The sequence below is a fragment of the Trachymyrmex septentrionalis genome, unplaced genomic scaffold (genome assembly GCF_001594115.1).
Source record: "Trachymyrmex septentrionalis isolate Tsep2-gDNA-1 unplaced genomic scaffold, Tsep1.0 scaffold7, whole genome shotgun sequence".
In the NCBI taxonomy this organism is placed as follows: domain Eukaryota; kingdom Metazoa; phylum Arthropoda; class Insecta; order Hymenoptera; family Formicidae; genus Trachymyrmex; species Trachymyrmex septentrionalis.
In genome coordinates this window covers 5301238-5324104 of record NW_017305884.1, presented here as the reverse complement: position 1 = coordinate 5324104, position 22867 = coordinate 5301238, and the positions used below count along the sequence as shown (strand labels likewise).

General features: G+C 28.0%; 2 protein-coding genes across 2 annotated transcripts in view; both read right to left on the bottom strand.

Moving 5' to 3' along the window:
• The window catches only part of LOC108753547 (cytochrome P450 4C1-like), a 27083-nt gene extending 13004 nt beyond the window's left edge, over positions 1-14079 (bottom strand). Inside the window, exons 1-13 of the mRNA XM_018495211.1 lie at positions 13936-14079; positions 8839-9119; positions 8304-8413; positions 8094-8184; positions 7203-7388; positions 6892-6985; positions 6034-6136; positions 5519-5624; positions 5233-5339; positions 4555-4623; positions 4319-4487; positions 3920-4099; positions 3721-3855 (exon numbers count right to left, since the gene is read on the bottom strand). Coding sequence (XP_018350713.1) covers positions 3721-3855; positions 3920-4099; positions 4319-4487; positions 4555-4623; positions 5233-5339; positions 5519-5624; positions 6034-6136; positions 6892-6985; positions 7203-7388; positions 8094-8184; positions 8304-8413; positions 8839-8992 — 1504 coding nt within the window. The 5' untranslated portion in view covers positions 8993-9119; positions 13936-14079. The remainder of the gene's footprint in view (positions 1-3720; positions 3856-3919; positions 4100-4318; positions 4488-4554; positions 4624-5232; positions 5340-5518; positions 5625-6033; positions 6137-6891; positions 6986-7202; positions 7389-8093; positions 8185-8303; positions 8414-8838; positions 9120-13935) is intronic.
• A 1818-nt stretch (positions 14080-15897) lies between these two features.
• Positions 15898-22867, bottom strand: part of LOC108753548 (cytochrome P450 4C1-like) — a 17177-nt gene continuing 10207 nt past the window's right edge. Inside the window, exons 6-14 of the mRNA XM_018495212.1 lie at positions 22098-22191; positions 21675-21777; positions 21402-21507; positions 21056-21162; positions 20909-20977; positions 20385-20559; positions 16503-16682; positions 16266-16441; positions 15898-16054 (exon numbers count right to left, since the gene is read on the bottom strand). Coding sequence (XP_018350714.1) covers positions 16278-16441; positions 16503-16682; positions 20385-20559; positions 20909-20977; positions 21056-21162; positions 21402-21507; positions 21675-21777; positions 22098-22191 — 998 coding nt within the window. The 3' untranslated portion in view covers positions 15898-16054; positions 16266-16277. The remainder of the gene's footprint in view (positions 16055-16265; positions 16442-16502; positions 16683-20384; positions 20560-20908; positions 20978-21055; positions 21163-21401; positions 21508-21674; positions 21778-22097; positions 22192-22867) is intronic.

The window sequence follows — 22867 nt, the reverse complement described above, 5'->3', positions numbered from 1 at the left end:
TACATGTATAGTATAATTTATTTATATTAGAGAATAAAAAGTAGAGCTAATTGATCTAATTACTATGATCCAGCACGAATGAATTGAATGGTAAACACGAATAATAATAACGATTTCGAATCTTTTTACCCAAAAATCTGACTAACTCAAATGTCTCTGTTTATAACCAAAAATTGAAATCTTTGAAATTAATAAATTTTTAGATACTGTTTAGATACTAAATATTCATCTGTTCCTTGTCGATGAACTTTCGAAACTGTTGCACACGATGCACAAGTTGAAGTGAAACAAACATATATATTTTCACTTCAACTTATTACCGTGTGTTGTACTAGTTTAGAGACTTTATCGATAAAGAACAGATGATTACGACTCTAGTCATATATGCGTAATACATTTAATAATTTTAAAAATATTACATAGTAACATATACAAGGTGGCTGGAATGTACGGCCCCACTCGTCCCGAGCAGGATTAAACTAAGTCGAAAAGTCTTGTACTATTTTGCAATGCTCGCAATATTTAACGAGATATTAACGTTTAAAGATAGCCGAATATGCGCGTCAGCCCGACCTATTATTGCCAAAGGTACGGCCCACCGAGCGCGCGAGTTGCAAGGAGCGGGGGGATGGCCTAGCAGGCGCGCCGCGCCATTCGAGCTTAGAGACTCGCGGAGGTGAGCGGAGCGCTTGCCCTACTCCCCGCGCGCCAAGCTATCGATGGTGGATATTCGGCGATTTAGAAATAAGCGCCGAATAAGAATAATATCTCGATCGCGAAAATTGGGAATTGATCAAGAACCGTTGGAAAAAACTTAGTTTAGTTCGTTCTGAAGCGTACACATGTACATACAAAAAAATGTTACGTGAATATTACTCGTCTCAAATAAATAATAAGAGTATTTAAAAATTATATTATCAAGAAAATATTCTTTGTAATGATATAATCGTTACTCAAAAGAAGAAGAATAAAAATTGCGTTCTCTTTTAACACTAGAATAATATTTTTCTGCATTTTTTTACACTACCGCATAGAAGTTCGGACATCCGCATAAATTTCATCGAATGATCGTGTAAAAAATTAAGACATAAAACAGCAATTATATTATTTTTGAAATATATTTTAGATCACTTGTACACTAACAATTGCAAAAGCTTTATAATAAATTAGTTTTAATTTTGTATGTCAAAAGAAAGTATCTTTACAGCATTGATAATACGAGTATAATTAATACATTTCAAAAATTCAATCAGAGAACACAAATATAGGCTCACGTTATGGTGTATATTGCCCGCTTATCCCTATAAGTAGAGAATAGATCAGCAAAAGCTTTATAAAATATTATATAAATATATTACATACAAGCGATTTAAAATACATTTAAAAAATAATACAATTGCTGTTTTATGTCTTAATTTTTTACACGATCATTCGATGAAATTTATGCGGATGTCCGAACTTCTATGCAGTAGTGTAAAAAAATGCAGAAAAATATTATTCTACTGCTAAAAGAGAACGCAATTTTTCTTCTTCTTTTTTTGAATAACGATTATATCTCATTACAAAGAATATTATCTTGATAATACAATTTTTAAATACTCTTATTATTTATTTGAGACAAGTAATATTCACGTAACATTTTTTTGTATGTACATGTATACGCTTCAGAACGAACTAAACTGAGTTTTTTCCAACGGTTCTTGATCATTTCCCAATTTTCGCAATCGAGATGTTATTCTTATTCGGCGCTTATTTCTAAACCGCGAAATATCCACCATCGATAGCTTGGCGCGCTTGGGGAGCGTAGGGCAAGCGCTCCGCTCACCGCCGCGAGTCTCTAAGCTCGAATGGCGCGGCGCGCCTGCTAGGCCATCCCCCCCGCTCCTCGCAGCTCGCACGCCGTACGCTCGATGGGCCGTACCTTCGGCAATAGTAGGTCGGGCTGACGCGCGTATTCGGCTATCTTTAAACGTTAATATCTCGTTAATTATTGCGAGCATTGCAAAATAGTACAGGATTTTTCGACTTAGTTTAGTCCGCTCTATCTGCTCGGGACGAGTGGGGCCGTACATTCCAGCCACCTCGTATATGTTACTTTATAATATTTTTAAAATTATTAAATAAATGTACTACTGTATAGTATACTTTTTAAAATAAATATTTTCAAATAAAATCACGCATATCATTCTCCGCACACTTACAAAATGTAAATAAATTGCACATGAAATGTTTGAAATATTTTATATAAAAATAATAAGCATTATAGTCATGTTATAATATTGTTAACTATTGTATAAATTTTAATAATAAAATTTTATTTAATTTTATCTTTTGTAAATATTATTTTTATTATGGATTTTTTTCTGATAAAACAGTCAATCATATCTGAAATATTCGTAATATAATTATAAGTTTTATATTTCAAAATATGTTAATAAATGTTCGCAAAATAATGTAATTTTAAGACTGAATAAACAAACTGATGACAATATCAGTTTGTTTGCTGAGATACGTCATTTAAACATTATTTCAAAAATATGTCAAGTTAACTAAAATCTTATATAACTCAAAAACACATATATATATATATGTATGTGTATATTTATAACATAAAAAGTTTGTATTAATAAAGACCATCATTTGTATTAATAAAAAGACTCCTCCAGACCATCTAATATATGTCCAATGTATACGTTAATTTTGCATACATTTGCTAAATATAGACCTACATTTAGTATAGATAATTATGTACATTATGTTTGTATGATATTTGCTAATGTTGGCGAACGTTGACAATATTGTCTGGAGGCAACAAACTGTGTCTTATCAATATTGGTAAAGTTTTTCGTGAGCATGAAATAAATAGTGCAAGCATAACGTTTGCATGGTTATGTTTTAATATCAAGAAGGAAGACTAAATGTTTCTGAAAAAAACTTTAAAATATTGATGTTATAAATAAATTTTTTTTTCTTAAAAAAATCTTTTTTTATAATAATATTACACAATGGATTATTTCACGTCAAGTGCATGCACGAGCGACGAAATCAAATGATTATTTTAAACCGCGTAATTAAGCGGAATATATGTCATAAATTGTGGTCGAATCGATAATTTTGTTTACAATAACTGAACAACATGCGAAGATATGAAATGAATTTTATGCTTTCATATGTTTAACGTTACTTTCGTTTTGATGTATCTTTTTCAATCAAATCAACAGAATGAATATTGATACGTTTACAATAAGAAATTTCTTTTCATCTGAGATATATGAGTTTTTTTGTAAATAATAGAAAGGCAAATATTAAAATAACAAACATTAAATAAAGAAATAAAATATATAAATAAATTATGTAAAAGTGTATAAATAGTACATAAATTCCTCTTATTTTTCAGATTAATTTTTTATGAATTTGTAACGGTGCCGGCTGTGAGTATGACAAAAGTCTTTTTGGAAAATATAAATTAAGTGCAAATTACTTTGATAAATATCAAATTTATAAATAGCACATGATAATATGATTATACTTTTTATTATACATAAGCGGGTGAATATATATATATATATATATATATATATATATAAACAAGTTATAACATATATATATAAACAAGTTATAACATACTTAACAATTTTTCAATTTTTATCACACGTTCTTAAAAGATGCATTTGCGTTAAATAGTTGTATGCATTTTAACGATGGGAACAAATTTTACACGAAGTGGATGAGCAGGGTGCAGCACTAAATCAACTTCCATTCGCAAGTTCTTTAAGTAATCAATGGGCTCTAAGTAGAAATTATGAACCAGAGAGGCTATCATTGCTTTCATCTCCAGCAGAGCGAATCGTTGGCCTGTAATTTGTTACATATCTCAAATTAATTATTTATATGAGAAAATATCAAAGATCTAACTTACCAATACAGTTACGTGGTCCAGCACTGAATGGTAAATATGAGTAAGGATGGCGATTTCGAATTTTCTCAAACAAAAATCTATCAGGATCAAATATCTCTGGATTTGGCCAAAATTTGGGATCCCTGTGGAGTCCGTAGATATTAAGATGCACAATTGTTTTAGCGGGTATTATATATGAATCTGTAAAGTATATTTTTTTATTAATTTATAAAATATTAAATAGACTGCATACATCTTATTAAAATAAAAAAAAATTAAATTTGTTTCAACAAAAAATACTATTGTAATGTTAGCAATAATAATATTGTATTTTATAAATATTTATATTAAATTTTATTACATTTCTATATTCATTTATAGTCTGTTAAAAATTATTTATACGAAATATTAATTACATACTTAATTTTAAGTCTTCCGATGTAATTCGTGATATAAAATAAACGCTGGGATACAAACGCAATGTTTCTTTTATACATCTATCTAAATATGACAAGTTTTGCAATATATTCATAGTAAATTTCTTTCCATTCTCTTCTATAGCAGTACAGATTTCATCTCTGACACGATTCTGTGTATTAATATTGTTAATTAAAAAAAATTCTATCTACATATAATGCTCATTTAACGAAAGATACCTGAATGTCCTTATGTTCAGCTAGTAATAAAAGAGCAAAACATATAGCCTTTGCTACAGTATCATGTCCCTGTAATTACATTATATGTATTATTACATGTGTAAATAATGAATAGAAAAATTTAGAAAAGATATAAATACATAATGAAAATTTCGTGAACTGAATTTTTTCTGCGAACGTAGCAATGCTGTAGGTTTCTACAGTGGCGTGGCATGTAATAGAAAATCTAATGAACATGTTCAATATAATTTTGATCACTAATATTTGCAGGTTTCTATGTCAATAATTGTGAGAATAATTTTTTTGCACCATTAGAATAGAGTGTGATATTTTGACAAAACAGAGAATCAAATTTCTTGTGAAATTAGAAAAGAATTGGATAGAAATTTATGATCAGACCGTCTGTAACATTTGATAGATTCTGACTTATTCTTCCCGAATTTCACAAGAAATTTGATTTTCTGTATTGTTAAAATATTAAGCTTTATTCGTACGTTGCAAAAACTACACTTTCTCACAATTATTGACAAACCTGCATGCGTTAGTGACAAAATTATACTGAACGTGTTCATTAAACTTCGTACGTATCACACCACTGCAGAAACCTACAGTGTTGCTACGTTAGCAGAAAAAAATTTAGTGCACGAATATTTTATTCACACCATATACATAAAATACCTCAAACATAAAAGTATCCACTTCTTCTCTGATATCTAAATCAGTTAAGAGACCTTTTCGAGACGCTGCTATTAAAAGATCCAACAATGCAAGCCGCTTTTTCCGAACTAAAAAATTTTTAAATTAAAATGTTAATCTCTAATATAATTCTATGATATTTTTATTAGTGATATTAATTTTGTTTAAAATTTAAATTGCATTATAATTAATAATATGTAAACAAATAATTTATAATATTACATGCCAATCGAAATTACAGAATAGATTCTATAATAATTGTACGTACTTTTAATCGTTTCTACATCACTTGTCTCTGTCATTGTGTTATTATCAAAATCTTTTAAGTATTGATCATCGTTATATTCTTGATAAAGTTTTCTTTCCGCAATAATCTATACAATCATATTAATCTTTTTGGAAAGATCCTGTTTGCTTACAAATCGATTGCCTACAGTATCGTTTGCCTACATCAATTTTGCCAGTTTATTTGCGCACAAAAATTATTGCTTACATGCACTTTTACGAACGTCTCATTTGCTTACATGTATTATTATCTACATGTATTATTACCTACATAATAATTGCCTACGATTATTGTGCGACAAAAGTGCTTGTAGGTAATCGATTTGTAGACAAAAGGAGCCATCTCAATCTTTTCTGATTAATATAAATACACTAAGGACATATAAAATATCATATAATAATTTCATATTAAATTTATGGAATTTTTATAATATAATTTTACGTAATGGGTTTATATATATATATATAAGCAAACATTGAAAAATAATTTTAATATACTCGTTCAGTAAATCCGTGTAGTATCCTCAAAGTCTTTGCTTGTTGTTTGCCTTTTGGCATCAATGAGAAGATCCCATTGTATCGCAGCCACTGCCTCATTAATCTAAATCATAATTATTGAATGATAAATATGCTATTTTGATGATTGTATTTTGTGAAAGCTTTAATTTTATTATCAATTTTAATAGTATTATAACTACTTGAAAAATTTTTAATTAATTTACATTTAATAATAATTAAATTTATGCTAATAGGATATATCGAATGCTTTATATAAATATTGTATCTTTTTAAGACAATTTTGTTACAATTGGATAAATATTTTTTATTTTACGTATCTTTTGTTTACGTCATATTATCTAACGTTCAACATTTCAAAAGTAAACAATTGGATAGATCATATACGATAGAGTAAAACAGGAGTTGTTAAGGGGCAAGTTGGGACATGCAAATATCTCACAACTGAAGTTCTTAACTGAAACAATATCTCAGTAACTGAAATGCATGTGGACTCATCTATACTTGCGTAAGATTGCGTAGAGACATAGACTACTGAATATGATAATCTGTGTTTAGCTGAACACATTTGTTTTTACGCATCAAAAATAAAATTAAAAATAAAGTATTATGTGAATGTTCTTTTAGTTTACGTAGTAATTGAAATAATTGATAAAAACCAGATGTTTTTTTTACCTAAATTATTAATATATTTTTTTATTTTAATGTTTAAGTTGCTATTTTATATATTATATTTACAGTTTTTGAGTTCTACCTAAAAAATATTTTAATATGAGACTAATTGGATGAAGTGTTTTACCAAGCTATCGCAGTTGTTCAAAGTATTTACATGTAAGTTACCTATACATGATTATTTCGCCCATTTGATGAACCGCTTTTCGATATCGTTGTTCGTACGCATCTTGGTCTCGTAGAGAAGTGCCCATAGCAGTTTCTGCAAATGCAATTTATTAAAATTTTGCAAATATATTTGTTAAGATATTATATATAATCAATTATTTTAATATCTTATGTTGTAATAAATAGATATTATTATATTGATTTATATATTAATGTATTGAATTATATTTATTAATTAATATTTCGTGTTTTATCTTTTTTTCCGGAATAAAATCTTAAATATATATAGTTATAAAAATAAGATACAATACCGCATATTGCATTCAGTGTACGTTCACTAATAAACGGTATTAAATCTTTTACAACAGTGCCTCCTGTATTTTGCAAAGATTTTGTCATATTTTCGCTTTCCTCGATCAAAACCTCAACAAAATGCTGCAGAATATTAAAATGAAATGCTGGAGTTAATATCTTTCGACGAGAGTGCCACTTAGCGCCTAAAACAAAGAGAATAAAATAAAAAATTATATTGTTAAACTATATATATATATATATCTATTGTATATATAAAATTTGAACATACATAAATGCTGCTATATAAAGCCTGTTGCTTTCCAATAATTTGTAGTTAATTAATTTTTACTTAGCACTAATTATTTTAAGTTTTTTTCTTGTTTCATGCGTTCTGATGAAATTTCTTAGTTGTTATTTAATAAACGTACTCTAATAAACAAAGAATTTATTAAATATTTTTATTATTTTTTTAGAATACTTGCTCAATAAAGATTTATGTATTATGGTACATTATTGATATCACATAATTAAAATTTTATCAATGACAAAAATAAAATTTATTATACAAAAAATAAAATTTATTATACAAAAAAAGGATCTGTGATATTGAGTTTGATTATTTTTGCATAATTGAGATTATATGTAAAACTATGACAAAATTATTCGTAAGAATGTATTTCTGTATACACATATCTCTTTACTGAATATATCTACACTACACATATATATTTACTGAATAAATTGTAATAAAAAAAGGTTGTTATTTGAAATAATATTTAGCTTAGTTGCAAAGTTTTAATTGTTTATGTAATTGGAATTTTCTATAATTAGAGCAGAATATAATAATAAAACACATATACAATACATTACAGATGTTATATTTTTTAATCTCACACACATTATTTTACCTCCACTAGTGAGAAGACCCGTATTGAACCAAGGAAGTAAAACATCATAAATTATACTCTTATTGATATGTTTCATGTTATTTAATATTGCCTGAAATTACAGATACTGAATTAAATATTATTTAACTTAATTTTAATGAAGATATTACTTAAAATATCTCAGACATTTTATCACTTTTAAATAATCAGTTTTCATGAATACTTTATTACCTCCATATCATCCGGATCACGGATAGATACAATAGGCGTAAAAAATCCCCAAATTTTACAAATTGGATAATATTTATCAGTCATTTTATTCAAAAGTTTCCATAGAATTTCTGAAAAATGTATATATGTATTGTAAATTTAAAAACGTTACTAATTTAGAAAAATTTAATGATAAATATTAATATTTGTAATATATTATTTATATACGATCGTATGTACATATGTATGTAATTAATTTATTTTTTTTTGTGTAATGACATTTATTTCCTCACTTGTCACAGTTTATTTCTTAATGTACCTAAAAAAGTTAGGTGGAATACAAATTATGTACATATAATTTGCAGTACATATAATTTGAACCGTTTTATTAAGATGTAGATATTGAACAAATAATTATACAATTATATAAGAAAACAAATGTTATTACTTAAAAAGATATTGATAACTTTATGTAATTATTAAACACACGGTAATATTGATAATTGCACATTTTAGAGTTAGGTAATTTATGGAAATGTTAAAAGTTTCAATTTACCTCGTGAACCTTGTAATAGTAGCACATGACCAATAATTGGATAACCTGATGGTCCTGGTATAAGGTTAATAAGGCGTCCATTCCGTCCGTAATGCACGTAATAATTATACATTAATATGATAAGAACAAATAGTGTCAATGTGATAACGATCATTGTTGACCTGATTATCAATCTAATTAATGTCAGTTTTCTTCAACTTTCTGCTTAATGTTTGATTCACACGTACTAAAATACGTGACATTTGCTTCAAATCAAATTATTACAAAGTTACTTCAGTGTCCTAAATGTTTGTAACAAGTAAAAGATATTAATTGTCAATAAAGTGTTTTATCAATAAAGAAATTTTAAACAGATATAAAATTTTTTAAATATATAACAGATAAAATATAATGCATTCAAATTAAAATAAAAATAGTGTTGTGACTCTCTAAGAAAAAAATCAAATACACTCTCAAGAAGTCAAAGAAAAAGGGATATATATAACAAAAAATTAGAAAAAATTTAGGAAAGTTTAAATACTTGTAACATAGTAACTTGTAGTACAAAGATGCTTAAAAAATGAAAATGAAGTTTGAAGTCTATATTTCGAGAAATTTTTAATGCCGATTGAACGGGATAATTAATTTTCCAATAGCGGATGATAGAGTGAGGATCTGCAAAATTGATAAATGGAAGATTCAGTTTCCAGAGTTGCACAGAAGCAGTTGACGTAACTCAATCCAATAAAAAGCGCGTGAAAGTTCAAAGTCTTCTCTTCAAAATGTGCTATTGTGAAACTCGATATGATAATTTTTCACTGAATTATATCAATCTAAGGAAAAATAGATTGTATACGAAATAATGATAAATTGTAATGCTACCGTCATCAGTTTAAACTACTGCGATTCTGTCCAAGACATATCGAATTGATTATTTAAAATTACACCTCTATGTGTGTACGTGTGAGAGATAAGAAGGAGGCAGTAAGCTACTTAAATCCAATTGGAATTGGCAATTTTAACAAATTCTAGCCTATCTGAATACACATTACATATATACAAGTGTAGAAAACCTAGTGGATTTGTTATGTTATAGGCAATGTCCGCATAGTGAACAGTGTTAACATTGCTCGAGTTATCTGATGCTGCAAATACTAGCATTGCCTGGGTCGTGTTAACATTGCTCAACCCAATCATGTTGGGCAATGTTAATCTGTCCCGGACAATGTCGACACTGCCCATTTGTGAACTTTGCCCGTAACATATACATACTGAGAAATTTTATGTTGTTTCTTTTTTGCAATAAAAAAATGCATACGCCCACGCGTGTACATATACGGATGTAATTTCAAACAATTACGATATGACTTGAACAAAATAGTAGCGATTTAAATTGGTAGTCGATATTGTGTATCTTGAAACACAAAAAAAAGTGTGAAAAAGTGAGAAAATTTGCTAAAATATTTATAATTTTATTGGTGAACACTTAATGAATTTGATTACTTTGTAATTTTCATCTCATTTCGAAATACACATTAGACTCCCTGATAACGGCAGAATTACAAATCAATTTATGATTATTTAAAAAACATTAAAAAATGTTTTTTTCTGATAATTCAGCAAAAAATTACCATCTTAAGTTTTAGAATAAAGCATTTTGAAAAGAAAATTTTGTATTTTTTCGATTACTTAAGGAGATCCTAAAGAGAAGCTCAAACTTCGTTGAAGTCACTAGAAATCGCTGTTTTTCCGTGCATTATCTTTATATACTATCGCACCAATATCTCATGCAATCTATGATATACGCAGTCACATTTGTGTCAATTTTCGTATAACAAATTCTTCGAGATAAAGCGTCTAATAGCGAAGTCGGCAGACCGCACTAGTGTGTACTGAGTGAGAACTTTTTCAGTGCCACGCATTCGGCTTGTACGCAACTGGTTCAGTAGCCATATAAGGCGGGTCCGAAACCCTTGTCCTCTGAAGGGAGCGCAGGGCGCGGAGGGTACTCGTAGGCGCGGGGGGAGCGCGAGCGGAGGAAGGCGCGGGAAGTCCCGGCGGCATCGTTGTAATACGACCCACATAAACAATACGTTGAACTCACATAAACAATGCGTTTCTTATTTTTTTCATTCGCCGCCGCCGCCACCGCCACCGCCACCGCCACCGCCACCGCCGCCACCGCTGTTGCGGGCCCCCCGCGTCCACCCCAAAAAATGCGTATATAACAAGGGTTCGCACGTTAGAGAAAGATAGAGCGTGCATGACGCTTTACATGACACAATTATTATCTGGCATGTGCCAGATTAATAACGCGACTGATACTATAACGTAGTATGTTTTGTAAGCGATAGAGCGCGTGATATGAGTGAAGAAAGGATACAAGAAATGAATTCTCTTTTTTATGACGCAGTTTTTTCAATACGGTTTTTTAAATAAATAATGTCATACACCTAGATATATAGTTTAAATATTCGTGTTTACTTTTATATAACGTAATTTTACAATATATAGCTCTTATTATATAGTCCTTACAATATTTATAAGCAGGATCTTAATTTAATTTAATTAATTTAAAATCGAACTTTAAGCACCTGCTTCTGATTAGCAATAAAATGTACATTTACTTTTCACACTGTTTACAATATTATAAACGTACGTATAAACGTATGTACGTATATCCGTTTATACATACGTTTATACATATACGTTTATACGTACGTTTATCGTAAAATTATCGTATTCGGCAAATGAAAACTGATCCAGTTCAATGCTGAATTTATGTTCGGACCAACCGAATAAACTGAATGAGTTCAAAAAATGTTGCACTGACAGTTATGTCAATTGCTTTATTCAATGCAATTCCAAAAATTGGACTTTCCATTTATAAATATTTTGCAGATCCTTATTCTATCATCCGCCACTGGAAAATTAATTATTCCACTCAATCTGCATTAAAAATTTCTCAAATATAAATTTCAAACTTCATTTTTTAAGCATCTTAGTATCATAATTATTTACTGCATTAGAATTTTTTAAATTTTCTTATTTATCTACTGTATACTGCTTTTTCTTAGGCCGAATGTATACTTATATATTGGATAGGCTAAAAAATAATTGCGTTTTTTCCTGATAATTGGCAATACATCTCTTGTAATGTAACTAACTTTATTTATATTCAAATTATGTCAAATGGTTCTCAACAGCTTAATTTAGGTAGATATATTAAGATTCTTAGCAATCTCTCGTGTTGTTAAACGGCGATTGGAGCCGATCTCAATGCCTCTATTTTGTCATCAACTTTGATTGGTCTTTCTGAGTGTCTTTAAAAAATTAAAATATTATAAAAATCATTTAAATATTATCATATATACATAAAAATCTTCAGACCGAAATTTTATGAATCAATTCTGATATTATTGTAGTTTTAAGACATCTTGTGTGTGTGCCATTAATACACCATACACATAACTTTTTATGAGCTTGCACAGCGTTTTCTCCTATTTGGAAGTAATACAGTTTTGAAAGTAAAATATGACGAAAATGTTTTTTTTTTATTTTCTATATTAAAATCAACGCCAAATAAACAATTCTCAACGAAATCGTGTATGTTTTTTTTTTTCTAAAACATGCTTGAACAACAAATTATTAAGATATATAGTGAATATTTACCGTTAAAAAAAAACTTTTGAACGCAACTACTTTTTGGCCAATAAATTGTCTACGCTAAAAAAAATTTAGTATATAAATATTTCTTAGAATATTTGTAAGTAAATATTTATTGATTGTTAATATATATCTATTTGATACAAGAACCGTTAATTTAATTTAGTTATCTTTTTTTTTATTTGATAATTATTTACTATAATTAAATGTTTACTTACAAATATTCAAAAAAATATTTATTATCCATGCAGCAAAAATTTCCGAAATACATTAGACAGATATCCTAAAGATATCATATATCTCAAATATATCTTTAAGATACCTCTAAGATGTATTTTGGACACTTTGATGTGGGTAAGATATTGCAAAAGTTTTTTTTAGTGTATATGAGCATCCGCAATTGTTAATATATTAATAATATAATGATCAAATATATAAGGAAGTAGGAATCAGCGCGGTACTATTCACAAGTCGATTTAAAGTCGATTGATTTTTAGCACCAATTTTTTATTTGATTTGATATCTATTAGATTTTTATTAATCTTTGAAAGAAAATCGACATTTTATCGATACAGCGTTGATAAAATATCAATCTCTTTTAAAGAAAATACAGTCGATATCAAATCAAATGATCCGAAAAATCAATCGATATTGATTTGATTTCGATTTATGAAAGTAAGTGCGCAAATGTAATGATAAAATGATCTTTATTTATTCATTATAACAATAATTTTTTACTCGTGACAATGCATCTGGACACGTTTTGACTTACTTCTAGTCATTATCATTGACAATGTATTTGATTATATATGCTCTGGGGATGCAACATTAATGTTGTCAACCATCTTATGAAAAAGATGAAGAAAGGAAGAACTTATCTTATCAAAAAGATTCCAGCGTTCTTAGTAGTTTACTGGTTAGAGAAAAGGATTTCACGGAACCTTCGTAAAGTAAAACTAAGAAACAGAACAATAATGTTGTTAAAAGAAGCAGCCGTCATATACTTAGAGAATGGAATCTAATGGTTACTCATCAAAACTGATGCATTACGTTCATTCGCATTTAATACAATAGTTAATCCAATACGTTATAAACAATCGAACGCATTAAATTATTAATACCTAGTATGTAATTATAATCCAAAAGCTGTTTTTTTGTCGAAAAATGTAACGCAATGTAATATTTATTCTACAATTGCATTGACACAAATAGCTTGTGTCATCGCTGATACGAATATATAACCTAATGAAAATTATTTTATAATTATATTTTTAGTTTGGCTCCGCGTTGACTCCTATTTCTCCATATATTTGTTTATTATTTTGTTATAATATTGAAGAGTCTATATTAATTTTATCTAAATTAATAATATATTTATAACAGGGGATTGGCAATGTTGTTAAAATAAGCGGCCGTCATATACTTAAAGAACGGAATCTAATGGTTACTCACCAAAACTGATGCATTACGTTCATTCGCATTCATTAGTCAATCCAATACGTTATAAACAATCGAAATCGCATTAAATTATTAATACCTAGTATGTAATTATAATCAAAAACTGTTTCTTTGTCGAAAAATGTAATGCAATGTAATGTTCACTTTACAATTGCACGGATGCAAATAACTTGTGTCATCGCTGATTCGAATATATAAGCTAATGAAGATTATTTTATCATTACATTTTTACTTTGGCTCCGCGCTGACTCCTATTTCTCCATATATTTGTTTATTATTTTGTTATAATATTGAAGAGTCTATATTAATTTTATCTAAATTAATAATATATTTGTAATAGGGGATTGGCAAGTAATGCGTTACTTGTAAAGTCGTAACCGTTACAAATTACTTTTTTTGATAACGTTTGAGTAACGATGTTACATTTTCTCCTGATAACGCAATTAAATTTTTGGGGTAATGGTAACGATTTCACTAGTTACTTTTATCGTTACTTTATGTCTATTTACGTAAAAGTTTTAATCATAACTAGAACGTATGCAGATATACATATTTATCAGTCTTTTAGTTTTTTCTTCTACTAAAAACAGAATTGTTCCATCTTTTTTACAGTTACCGCAAGAATCTGCATATAATAGTATTTTTCATTAACAGAACTAATACGCATTCAGTGCATTTAAAACCGCTGTACAATCGACGTAAGAAGTATGGTTAATAAAAATAGAGAAACGAGTTAAACTGCGAAATCCAATATACTTTATTATGTTATATGATAAAATATACTTTAGGCATTTTATCATCTCAGATATCTTATTTTTATATTTAGATTAGAGTTGTGTACAACTGCTTTATTGTGCATTGAATGCGCACAAGTTCTGCCAATGAAAAACGCTATATAATATTCTATTAGTATCAAGAAAAAAAGTAACAAAAAAGTAACGACTCATTACATTTTGAGTGACGGTAACGAGTTATTTTAACAAATTAATAATGAGTAATGATAACGAGTTACTTTTCAGGAAAAAAAACGGTAATGGTAACAAGTTATTTTTATGAGCTAACGTTGCCAATCCTGATTTATAATGCGATAAGATATAACTTGCAATATTAATAATAATTTGAATGTACTTACCAAGACAATTATTTACAAACGTTTCTTGACTCTGGATTTGAACCTCCTTTAGTGCGAAAGTTCAATATAAACTCTACAATGATAATTTAATGGGGCCAATTCTAAACGTCTTCCCCCTTTCCTCGTCATAATGTATTCATTCATTCTAATAAAAAATATATCAATCAAGTAAAGTCATAGATTTAATAGAAAATTTTTCAATTGATTTTCTTCTTGTTCAAAAATGTTTACAACCCGAAATAGTTATATGTTATACTATGAAAAATAGTTTTGAATTGTTTCTACCTAAGTAATTATGTAATATTTTTTAAACTTTGTACTTTTACACAAACGTTGACACATACATTTACGTACATTTTTTACGCATTGCAAATTTAATTGACTATTTAACTAAAGTACAAATTTTCTTACATCTTACTTAATTTAGCAACATTTTTATCAGACTTATATCTTATATTTTTATGATTATAAGAGCAACGTTGACAAAAGAAGGTTATCGTTCTGAATGATTAAAGAGACATTATATCACAGCAGACTGTGTCGATGCAGACTGCATCGTAATATAATGATAAAGCAGCGACGTAACATTCAAATATTACATAAAAGTCTGCAATAAATCTGTATATAATATTTTCATTGTGAACTTAAAAAGTATACTGTTTACTTTCTTTTACAATGCCTTTTATAAAAAATTAACTTAATTATTTTTCATATAATATACACATTAGGTATAACGTTGATAAATATTAATTACTTAACTACATATTTTATTTTTTGTTATAAAATGCTTATTAAACCTTTTTACAAAAATGTGTATATAACAGGATTCCGTTTAAAAAAAAATCAATGTGACCTTGACCTGATGTTGGTGACGCCATCCAAGATCAAATTGATAAGATCAATAAGTAGACCTTTTTGAACTCTACAACTTTCGTCTGAACAATTTTTCTCAATAATGTCATGTTTTCGAGATAAAAATTTGTAACGCTTTATTTTGAACAGTATAATATAATATTAAAAGATCTTATCACTTAATAAATTTAGACAGACTTACTTATATTATAATATCTATATATTGCTATTTAAATTTAATATTTATACAGATGTTTATTCTTATTATTTGCATATATTTATAAACATGATTATTTTCTTTATTTTTGCAATACATCATTAAATTCTTAAAATATGAAATATCTTTTAATGTTTATGTTTCGACTGGAATAAATGTTAGGCGATGCGGATCAATAGGTCGGATCACCAAATCAGCTCCTAATCGTACATTTTTTAAATAATCAAAGGGTTCCAAGTAAAAATTATGAATCAGAGAGGCTATTATTACCTTCATCTCCAGCATAGCAAATCGTTGACCTACAATTTGATATGTATTGAAACTTGTTTATGTATAAAAGAATATCATTAAACAATTTACCGATGCAGTTACGTGGTCCAGCACTGAATGGTAAATATGAGTAAGGATGACGATTTCGGATCTTCTCAGGCAAAAATCTATCTGGATCAAATATCTCTGGATTTGACCAAAAATTGGGATCTCTATGGACTCCATAGATATTAACATGCAACATCGTTTTTGGAGGTAGTAAATATGACTCTGAAAGCAGAAAAACACAATATTAATCGAAAGTTTAAATCGAAATATTAATGAAAAGTGTCATTAAAATTTGAAAAATAAATATTTGTTGGATTTAACTTAAGCTAGATACCTACAAATAGCTTAACAGAAATGTTAATGCGGTAATCTCGATCTATTGGAAAATATAAGATTGATATTTAAAAAAGAATATTTTATTCTGAATGATTATAAATTCGATTGGAAGAATATTCAAATTTTAGATAATGAATCTTTGTATCTAAGAAGATCGGTATGTCGGAAATCGGAAAATGATACATATTAAAAGAAAAGGATCGATTAAAAAAGTGATATTAAATGATTACCGGATAGAGGAGACCGAGGCAAGTTGTTACAATTGTTGATTAGCAATTTTTTTTTTACTAATATATACATTTAAATTAATGAATACTTGCATTGCTTCAAGTACATCTTTAATTAGATAGTTAATTTTTTTCTAATTTGTATCTATGTCTTTTAAACGTATTTGTTGCTTTTCTTACAGACAGGTGGCCATCTTTAACTTCTTTTGCCGCTGTCGCATACTTTTCTACATTTATAGATTCTGTGTATTTTTTTTTGTAAATTACATCATTCCACAGACTTTTATAATTAGATTGCTGACTCAATAGAAAGAGATGAACCTGATTTTGAGCTGGCCTTATTTCAGTTCACGTATGCATATGCATGCGTTCTGTTTGTGAATATTGCATAAATTAATATGAAAACACTAATGTTATTATCCGTGTGATTCATTCATGTGAGAATGGAGTGAACACAAACATGGCACTGCTCAGCATTGTATTCAAACATGGAGACGAAGTAAATAGTCTATTTATTGAAATTTGTGCATCATTCTGTAGAAGAAAAAGAAATGTTTTTAATGGGGTAAGCTGTTACACTGTAATAACCTGCCCCAATCAAAGTGTAATAACTTGCCCTAATCTTCCATTTTCAATTCGAAAAAATACAGATCGAAAACTAGTACATATATCGATTCAAATATGTTCATAAAATATATTATTATAATCAAATGTATATAAAAGAAATATACAAAAGGATAATTACATACCCCTAACAAAAGATAATTACATATCTCTAACTTATACAATAACACAAGCGATTTATATTATAAATACATGGTCTGTTCAAAAAGTATCAAGACTGATTTTTTCTAGCCAAGGGGAATTGATGCAGAATGGTCTCCATGAGCAGGTATATTGGTGGAAAATTTCAGGTATATGACACGAGCTCACTTGCCTCTGAGTCTTTACAGAGTGTGATTCGCTTCTAGTGTGAACAGTTGTTTTATAGTGTCGTTAGCAATCAAGATGCAACGTACGATTGAACAGCAATATGTAATTAAGTTTTGCAAGAAACTGAAAAAATTCGGTGCTGAGACTCTAGCCACTCGTTCATAGAGAGATCGCTGATACCTAGATTCTCCATCACGACAATGCGTCGAATCACAAGTCCTTACGCATAAGGGAGTTTCTGATGAAGCACAGCGTGGCAACGCTGCTTCAGTTTCTCTATAGTCCAGACCTGGCCCCGTCTGGACTATAGAGAGACATCTTTCTCTTCCCTCGAATGAAACAAAATCTAAAAGGACACCATTACGGGACGATGGAAAGAGTACAAGAGGCTTCGACATGGTGCCTGAAAGAGATTCCGGTTGCAGACTTCTAGGGAGCGTACCAAGTATGGCAGAAGCACTGACAACGGTATTGATGCAGAAGGATGTTATTTTGAAGAATATTGTTAACCCATTACATATGTAGAATAAATTTTTTTTCGTGCAGTCCCTGTACTTTTTGGACAGATCATGTACAATGAAATATTTAATTTTAATAGTAAAAGTCAAGAAAACATACGTAGCGTCTTCTAAAGTTTAAATATGACGACTGAACTAATTATAAGTGAAGTTGTAGAGTATCATACGAACCACATATAAAAATTTATAAAAATGTGTTGCCACGTGTGACAACTAAAAAACTAATTGTTACATCTTACCCCGGTCTCCTCTACATATCTTTTTATTTTAGACTTGCTTTCCTCTATCCAAGTGTTACAACCCGATTTTGACAAGCTTTGAGTCTGTTGTAATCTAGGTCAATCAAAAGAAGACGCATATATTTTTTTATACGTCCTTATATTTCTGAGCTAATACTGTTGAAGTGGTAAAAGATATAAATACAAGTTTTAAGAAAAAGTTTTATGATTTATAATGTACTTTATAACAGTTCACTCAAATTTTTCGAAAATGTCTTTCTTTTTCCCTCCGACCCTCTCAACTTTGAAAATTAAAAAATTTATCCTATAGCAAAATTTATAATATATATAAAGACAAATATAATCATGTACCAAATTCTATTGCGAAGACCCATTTTTCAAAAATAAGTTATATATACCTTTACATCGCTATTCGCGCGCCTCATCCGTATTCGCTGCATGGCGCCTGTTGCTATATTTGCTTTTTTAAAAACGTTTGTGTTATACATACATTGTTTATAAATACATTGTGAAAAATGCATCTTTACAATACAATTTTGTCATACATGGTTGTACATATTAGGAAAAATTTTTAAATTTTTAAAAATTAGGGAGATAGCATTTCGAAAAAAATGACTTTCCAAAAAATTTAAGTTAACCGTTATAAAGTACATTAAAAACCATAAAACTTTTGTTTGAAACTTTTTTTATGTCTTTTACCGTTTTGACGGTATTAGCTCAGAAATAAAAAACTGATTTTTTTAAGAAGGTGTTTTACTTCCTTAACGATGGTATGAGCAAGTATAAAAAAATACATGTCTCCTATTTTGACCGATAGATTACAACTCAAAGCTATTAAAATTAAAGTGTAATACTTGGGTAGATTTACTTGTTAGTTATAATTTTTCTATTTATATATATATATATATATATATATAATAGATATCGATTATTTGTTTATAAGTACAATGTATATGATTGAAGAATTCGTTAAAATATATTGTTGTCTAACGTATGATGTGGACGATGATTCGGTGATTGTGAGAGAAATCTAAGATGAAGTATGATTATCATTTAATTAATCATAAATTTTAAAATTTACAATATAGATTCCATCAAAGAAAGTTGATAATTGATATGACAATGGCAATAAAATTAAATGATTCCTTTATAGGGGTACCAGATCTATCGAAAAATAACGAACGCCTAAGACAGATCAAAGTTAATAAATTATGGACAAAAATGCATATATAAGAGCTAGGAAAAATAACTCATTTTTTATTATAGATAGTGAGATTAAGAAAAATTTAGGATGAATATTAATTTTACTGACGAAGACCACATTTAAGATCGAAACGTCGTATAAAATGGTATATATATGTATTGATTTTGAATAATTTTAGCGATTAACAATTGTCTAAATGGTTCTTTTAGTGTGATATTTTATGTATATATTAATTTTGATTTTAGATTTATTTTGAGCCTGAATTATATTATTAATTATTATATTTTCTTCTTTTAATTAATTGGAAACAAGTAGTTTTAGGAATGTTGCTTTTAAAAATCTTATCTTGTTCAATAAAAAAAAAATAAAAAACATATTATTTTACATATTCTTATAATACAATATTAAATAATACATTTCATATGTTTAGAAATATATGTACATATTAACAAGATTGAGTTACGTACCTGTTTTTAATTGTACATGATCCGAAGTCGTTCGTGATATGAAAAAAACACTTGGATATAAACGCAACGCTTCTTTTATACATCTCTCCAAATATTGTAGATCTTGCAGAGATTTCATAGTAAGCTTTCCTTGATTTTCTTGTATAACAGCATTAACTTCTTTTCTAACACGATCCTATATCAATGTTAAATTAAGCATTTTTTATTAATGTTTATGATGTCTTTCACGTACACAGAAATTTTTACAATTTCTTTATAATTTTAAAGAAGTGATGTGTTAATATCATAAATAAATCATGTGTTTATAAGTGCCATTGATTTGGTAAAACAGCAATTTCATCGGAATTTATTCTTTAGTTTTCGATATCAATTAATTGAATTTAGGATCTCGCAAAAAACGCGAATGTACGCATGCAGGCTCACAAAGAACTTATTATTTTTTTATTATTTCTATTTTAATAAATTTTTTTTAGTTAAAGGAATTATTCTTTCCTTTTCATAATACTTATTTAATCGAAAAATACCTGTATGTCTTTGTGCTCAGCCAATAGTGATAAAGCAAAACAAATACCCATTGCTGTAGTATCATGACCCTGTAATTATATTACATTAATATATACCTATCTAGATAACGCATAATTAAAGAAAAAAGAAAAGTTCCAAATGCATACCTCAAACATAAAGGTATCGATTTCCTCTCTAATATCTAAATCAGTCAATAGATTTTCTTGAGACGCCAGTATTAAAAGATCCAACATAGCGAGTCTTTTTTTTTGTTCTAAATCAAATTTTATTAATATGTAAATACTACTTTATAAAGCACAGTTTTTGTATTGTTTTTACTAAATAACAATAAATTTAAATTATATTACATATATTGATGTAATTTAATTCACAGCAATGTGTATGTTACTTAAGACTATAAATATGATAATATTTAAATTTCAATGCAGCAATAATTTTTAATAATAAATGATAGAAGTTAAAACATCCACGACTTCCGTATGTATTACGTACTTTTAATATTATCTACAGCATCTGCTTCTACAATTGCATCTTCACCAAAATTTTTTAAATATTGCCCATTGGTATCTTTATGATAAACTTTTCTTTCTGCAATAATCTACACATATCGTATATATTAGTTTTTTTTATTCTTTGTGTAAATTGTTTTATTAATATTTTGAAATTAACATAATTTTTATAAAAGATAAAATTTTATTTAATTTTTTAAAAATGATTTTAATTAATAGAATCTTTACAATTATTAAAGAAGATAAAATTAAGCACCTTTTCAGTAAATTCATGCAATATTTTTAGGACCTTTACTTGCTCTCTACCTTTAGGTGTTAATGAGAATATCCAATCGTTTCTCAGCCATTGCCTCATCAGTCTAAATCATAGTTATAAAATGTTTATAATATATACGTTTTTAAATTTCTTAAATTGTTAATTACTTATTAATATTTTAATAGTTGCAAAAAAGGAAAGCATGTAATATTTACGTGCATTATTAGCAGGGCTAATAATTTTATTTGAAGCAATATTTGCAATACAAATATATTTTGTATTTTGTATTTTAGTAGAATACATTTGAAAGTATTATTAAAAATAAGATTGAGTATAATTCATTATTTATGCGTGCGTGAGTGTGATTATTTAATATTAATTTATTTCTCCAAGTACCATAATTATTTTAATTTGTGTTGTTACCTATAAACTAGAATTTGATTCATCTTATGAACTGCATCTCGATACTGTTGCTGATATAAATTCCTTTCTTTTAGAGAAATGCCCATAATAGTCTCTACAAAAAAGTTTTATGTTAATGTAATATAATTATATGTTTTAAAAATATCTTGATAAAAATTAGATAACTTTATAATTATACTTTATAACTTTATGATTATCGTAACATATAATTCACTGCAACAGTTATATTTTACATAAGTTTATATCTTCTGTTGTTTACTAATATTATTTACAATAAAACTTTTACATAGATATACACAAATTATAATACCGCACACTACGTTCAGCGTATGGTCACTAATGAATGGTACTAAATCTTTTACAACTGTGCCTCCTGTATTTTTCAAAGTCTTCGTCATGTTTTCGCCCTCTCTGATAAAAATCTCAACGAACTGTTGTAATATATTGAAATGGAATGCAGGTGTTAACATTTTTCGCCGAGATTGCCATTTGGAACCTAAAATAATAATAAAATGACACATAATTATATAATAACGCTATTAAACTTAAAATATAAATAATGCTTATATATGTTGTGAAATCTTTCTCTTCTTTTGAATTCAATATTAAAATTAACAAAGTTGGAAACGTTACTTTAAAATGACGTCTTACCGTTACTTCTTATAAAAAGTAACGGTAAGATTTGTTAACGTTACTAGTTACTAATTTTTAAAAGTTATTTGTTATTGTTGTTTTTAATAAGTAATGATACGTTATCTCTTTATCAAGAT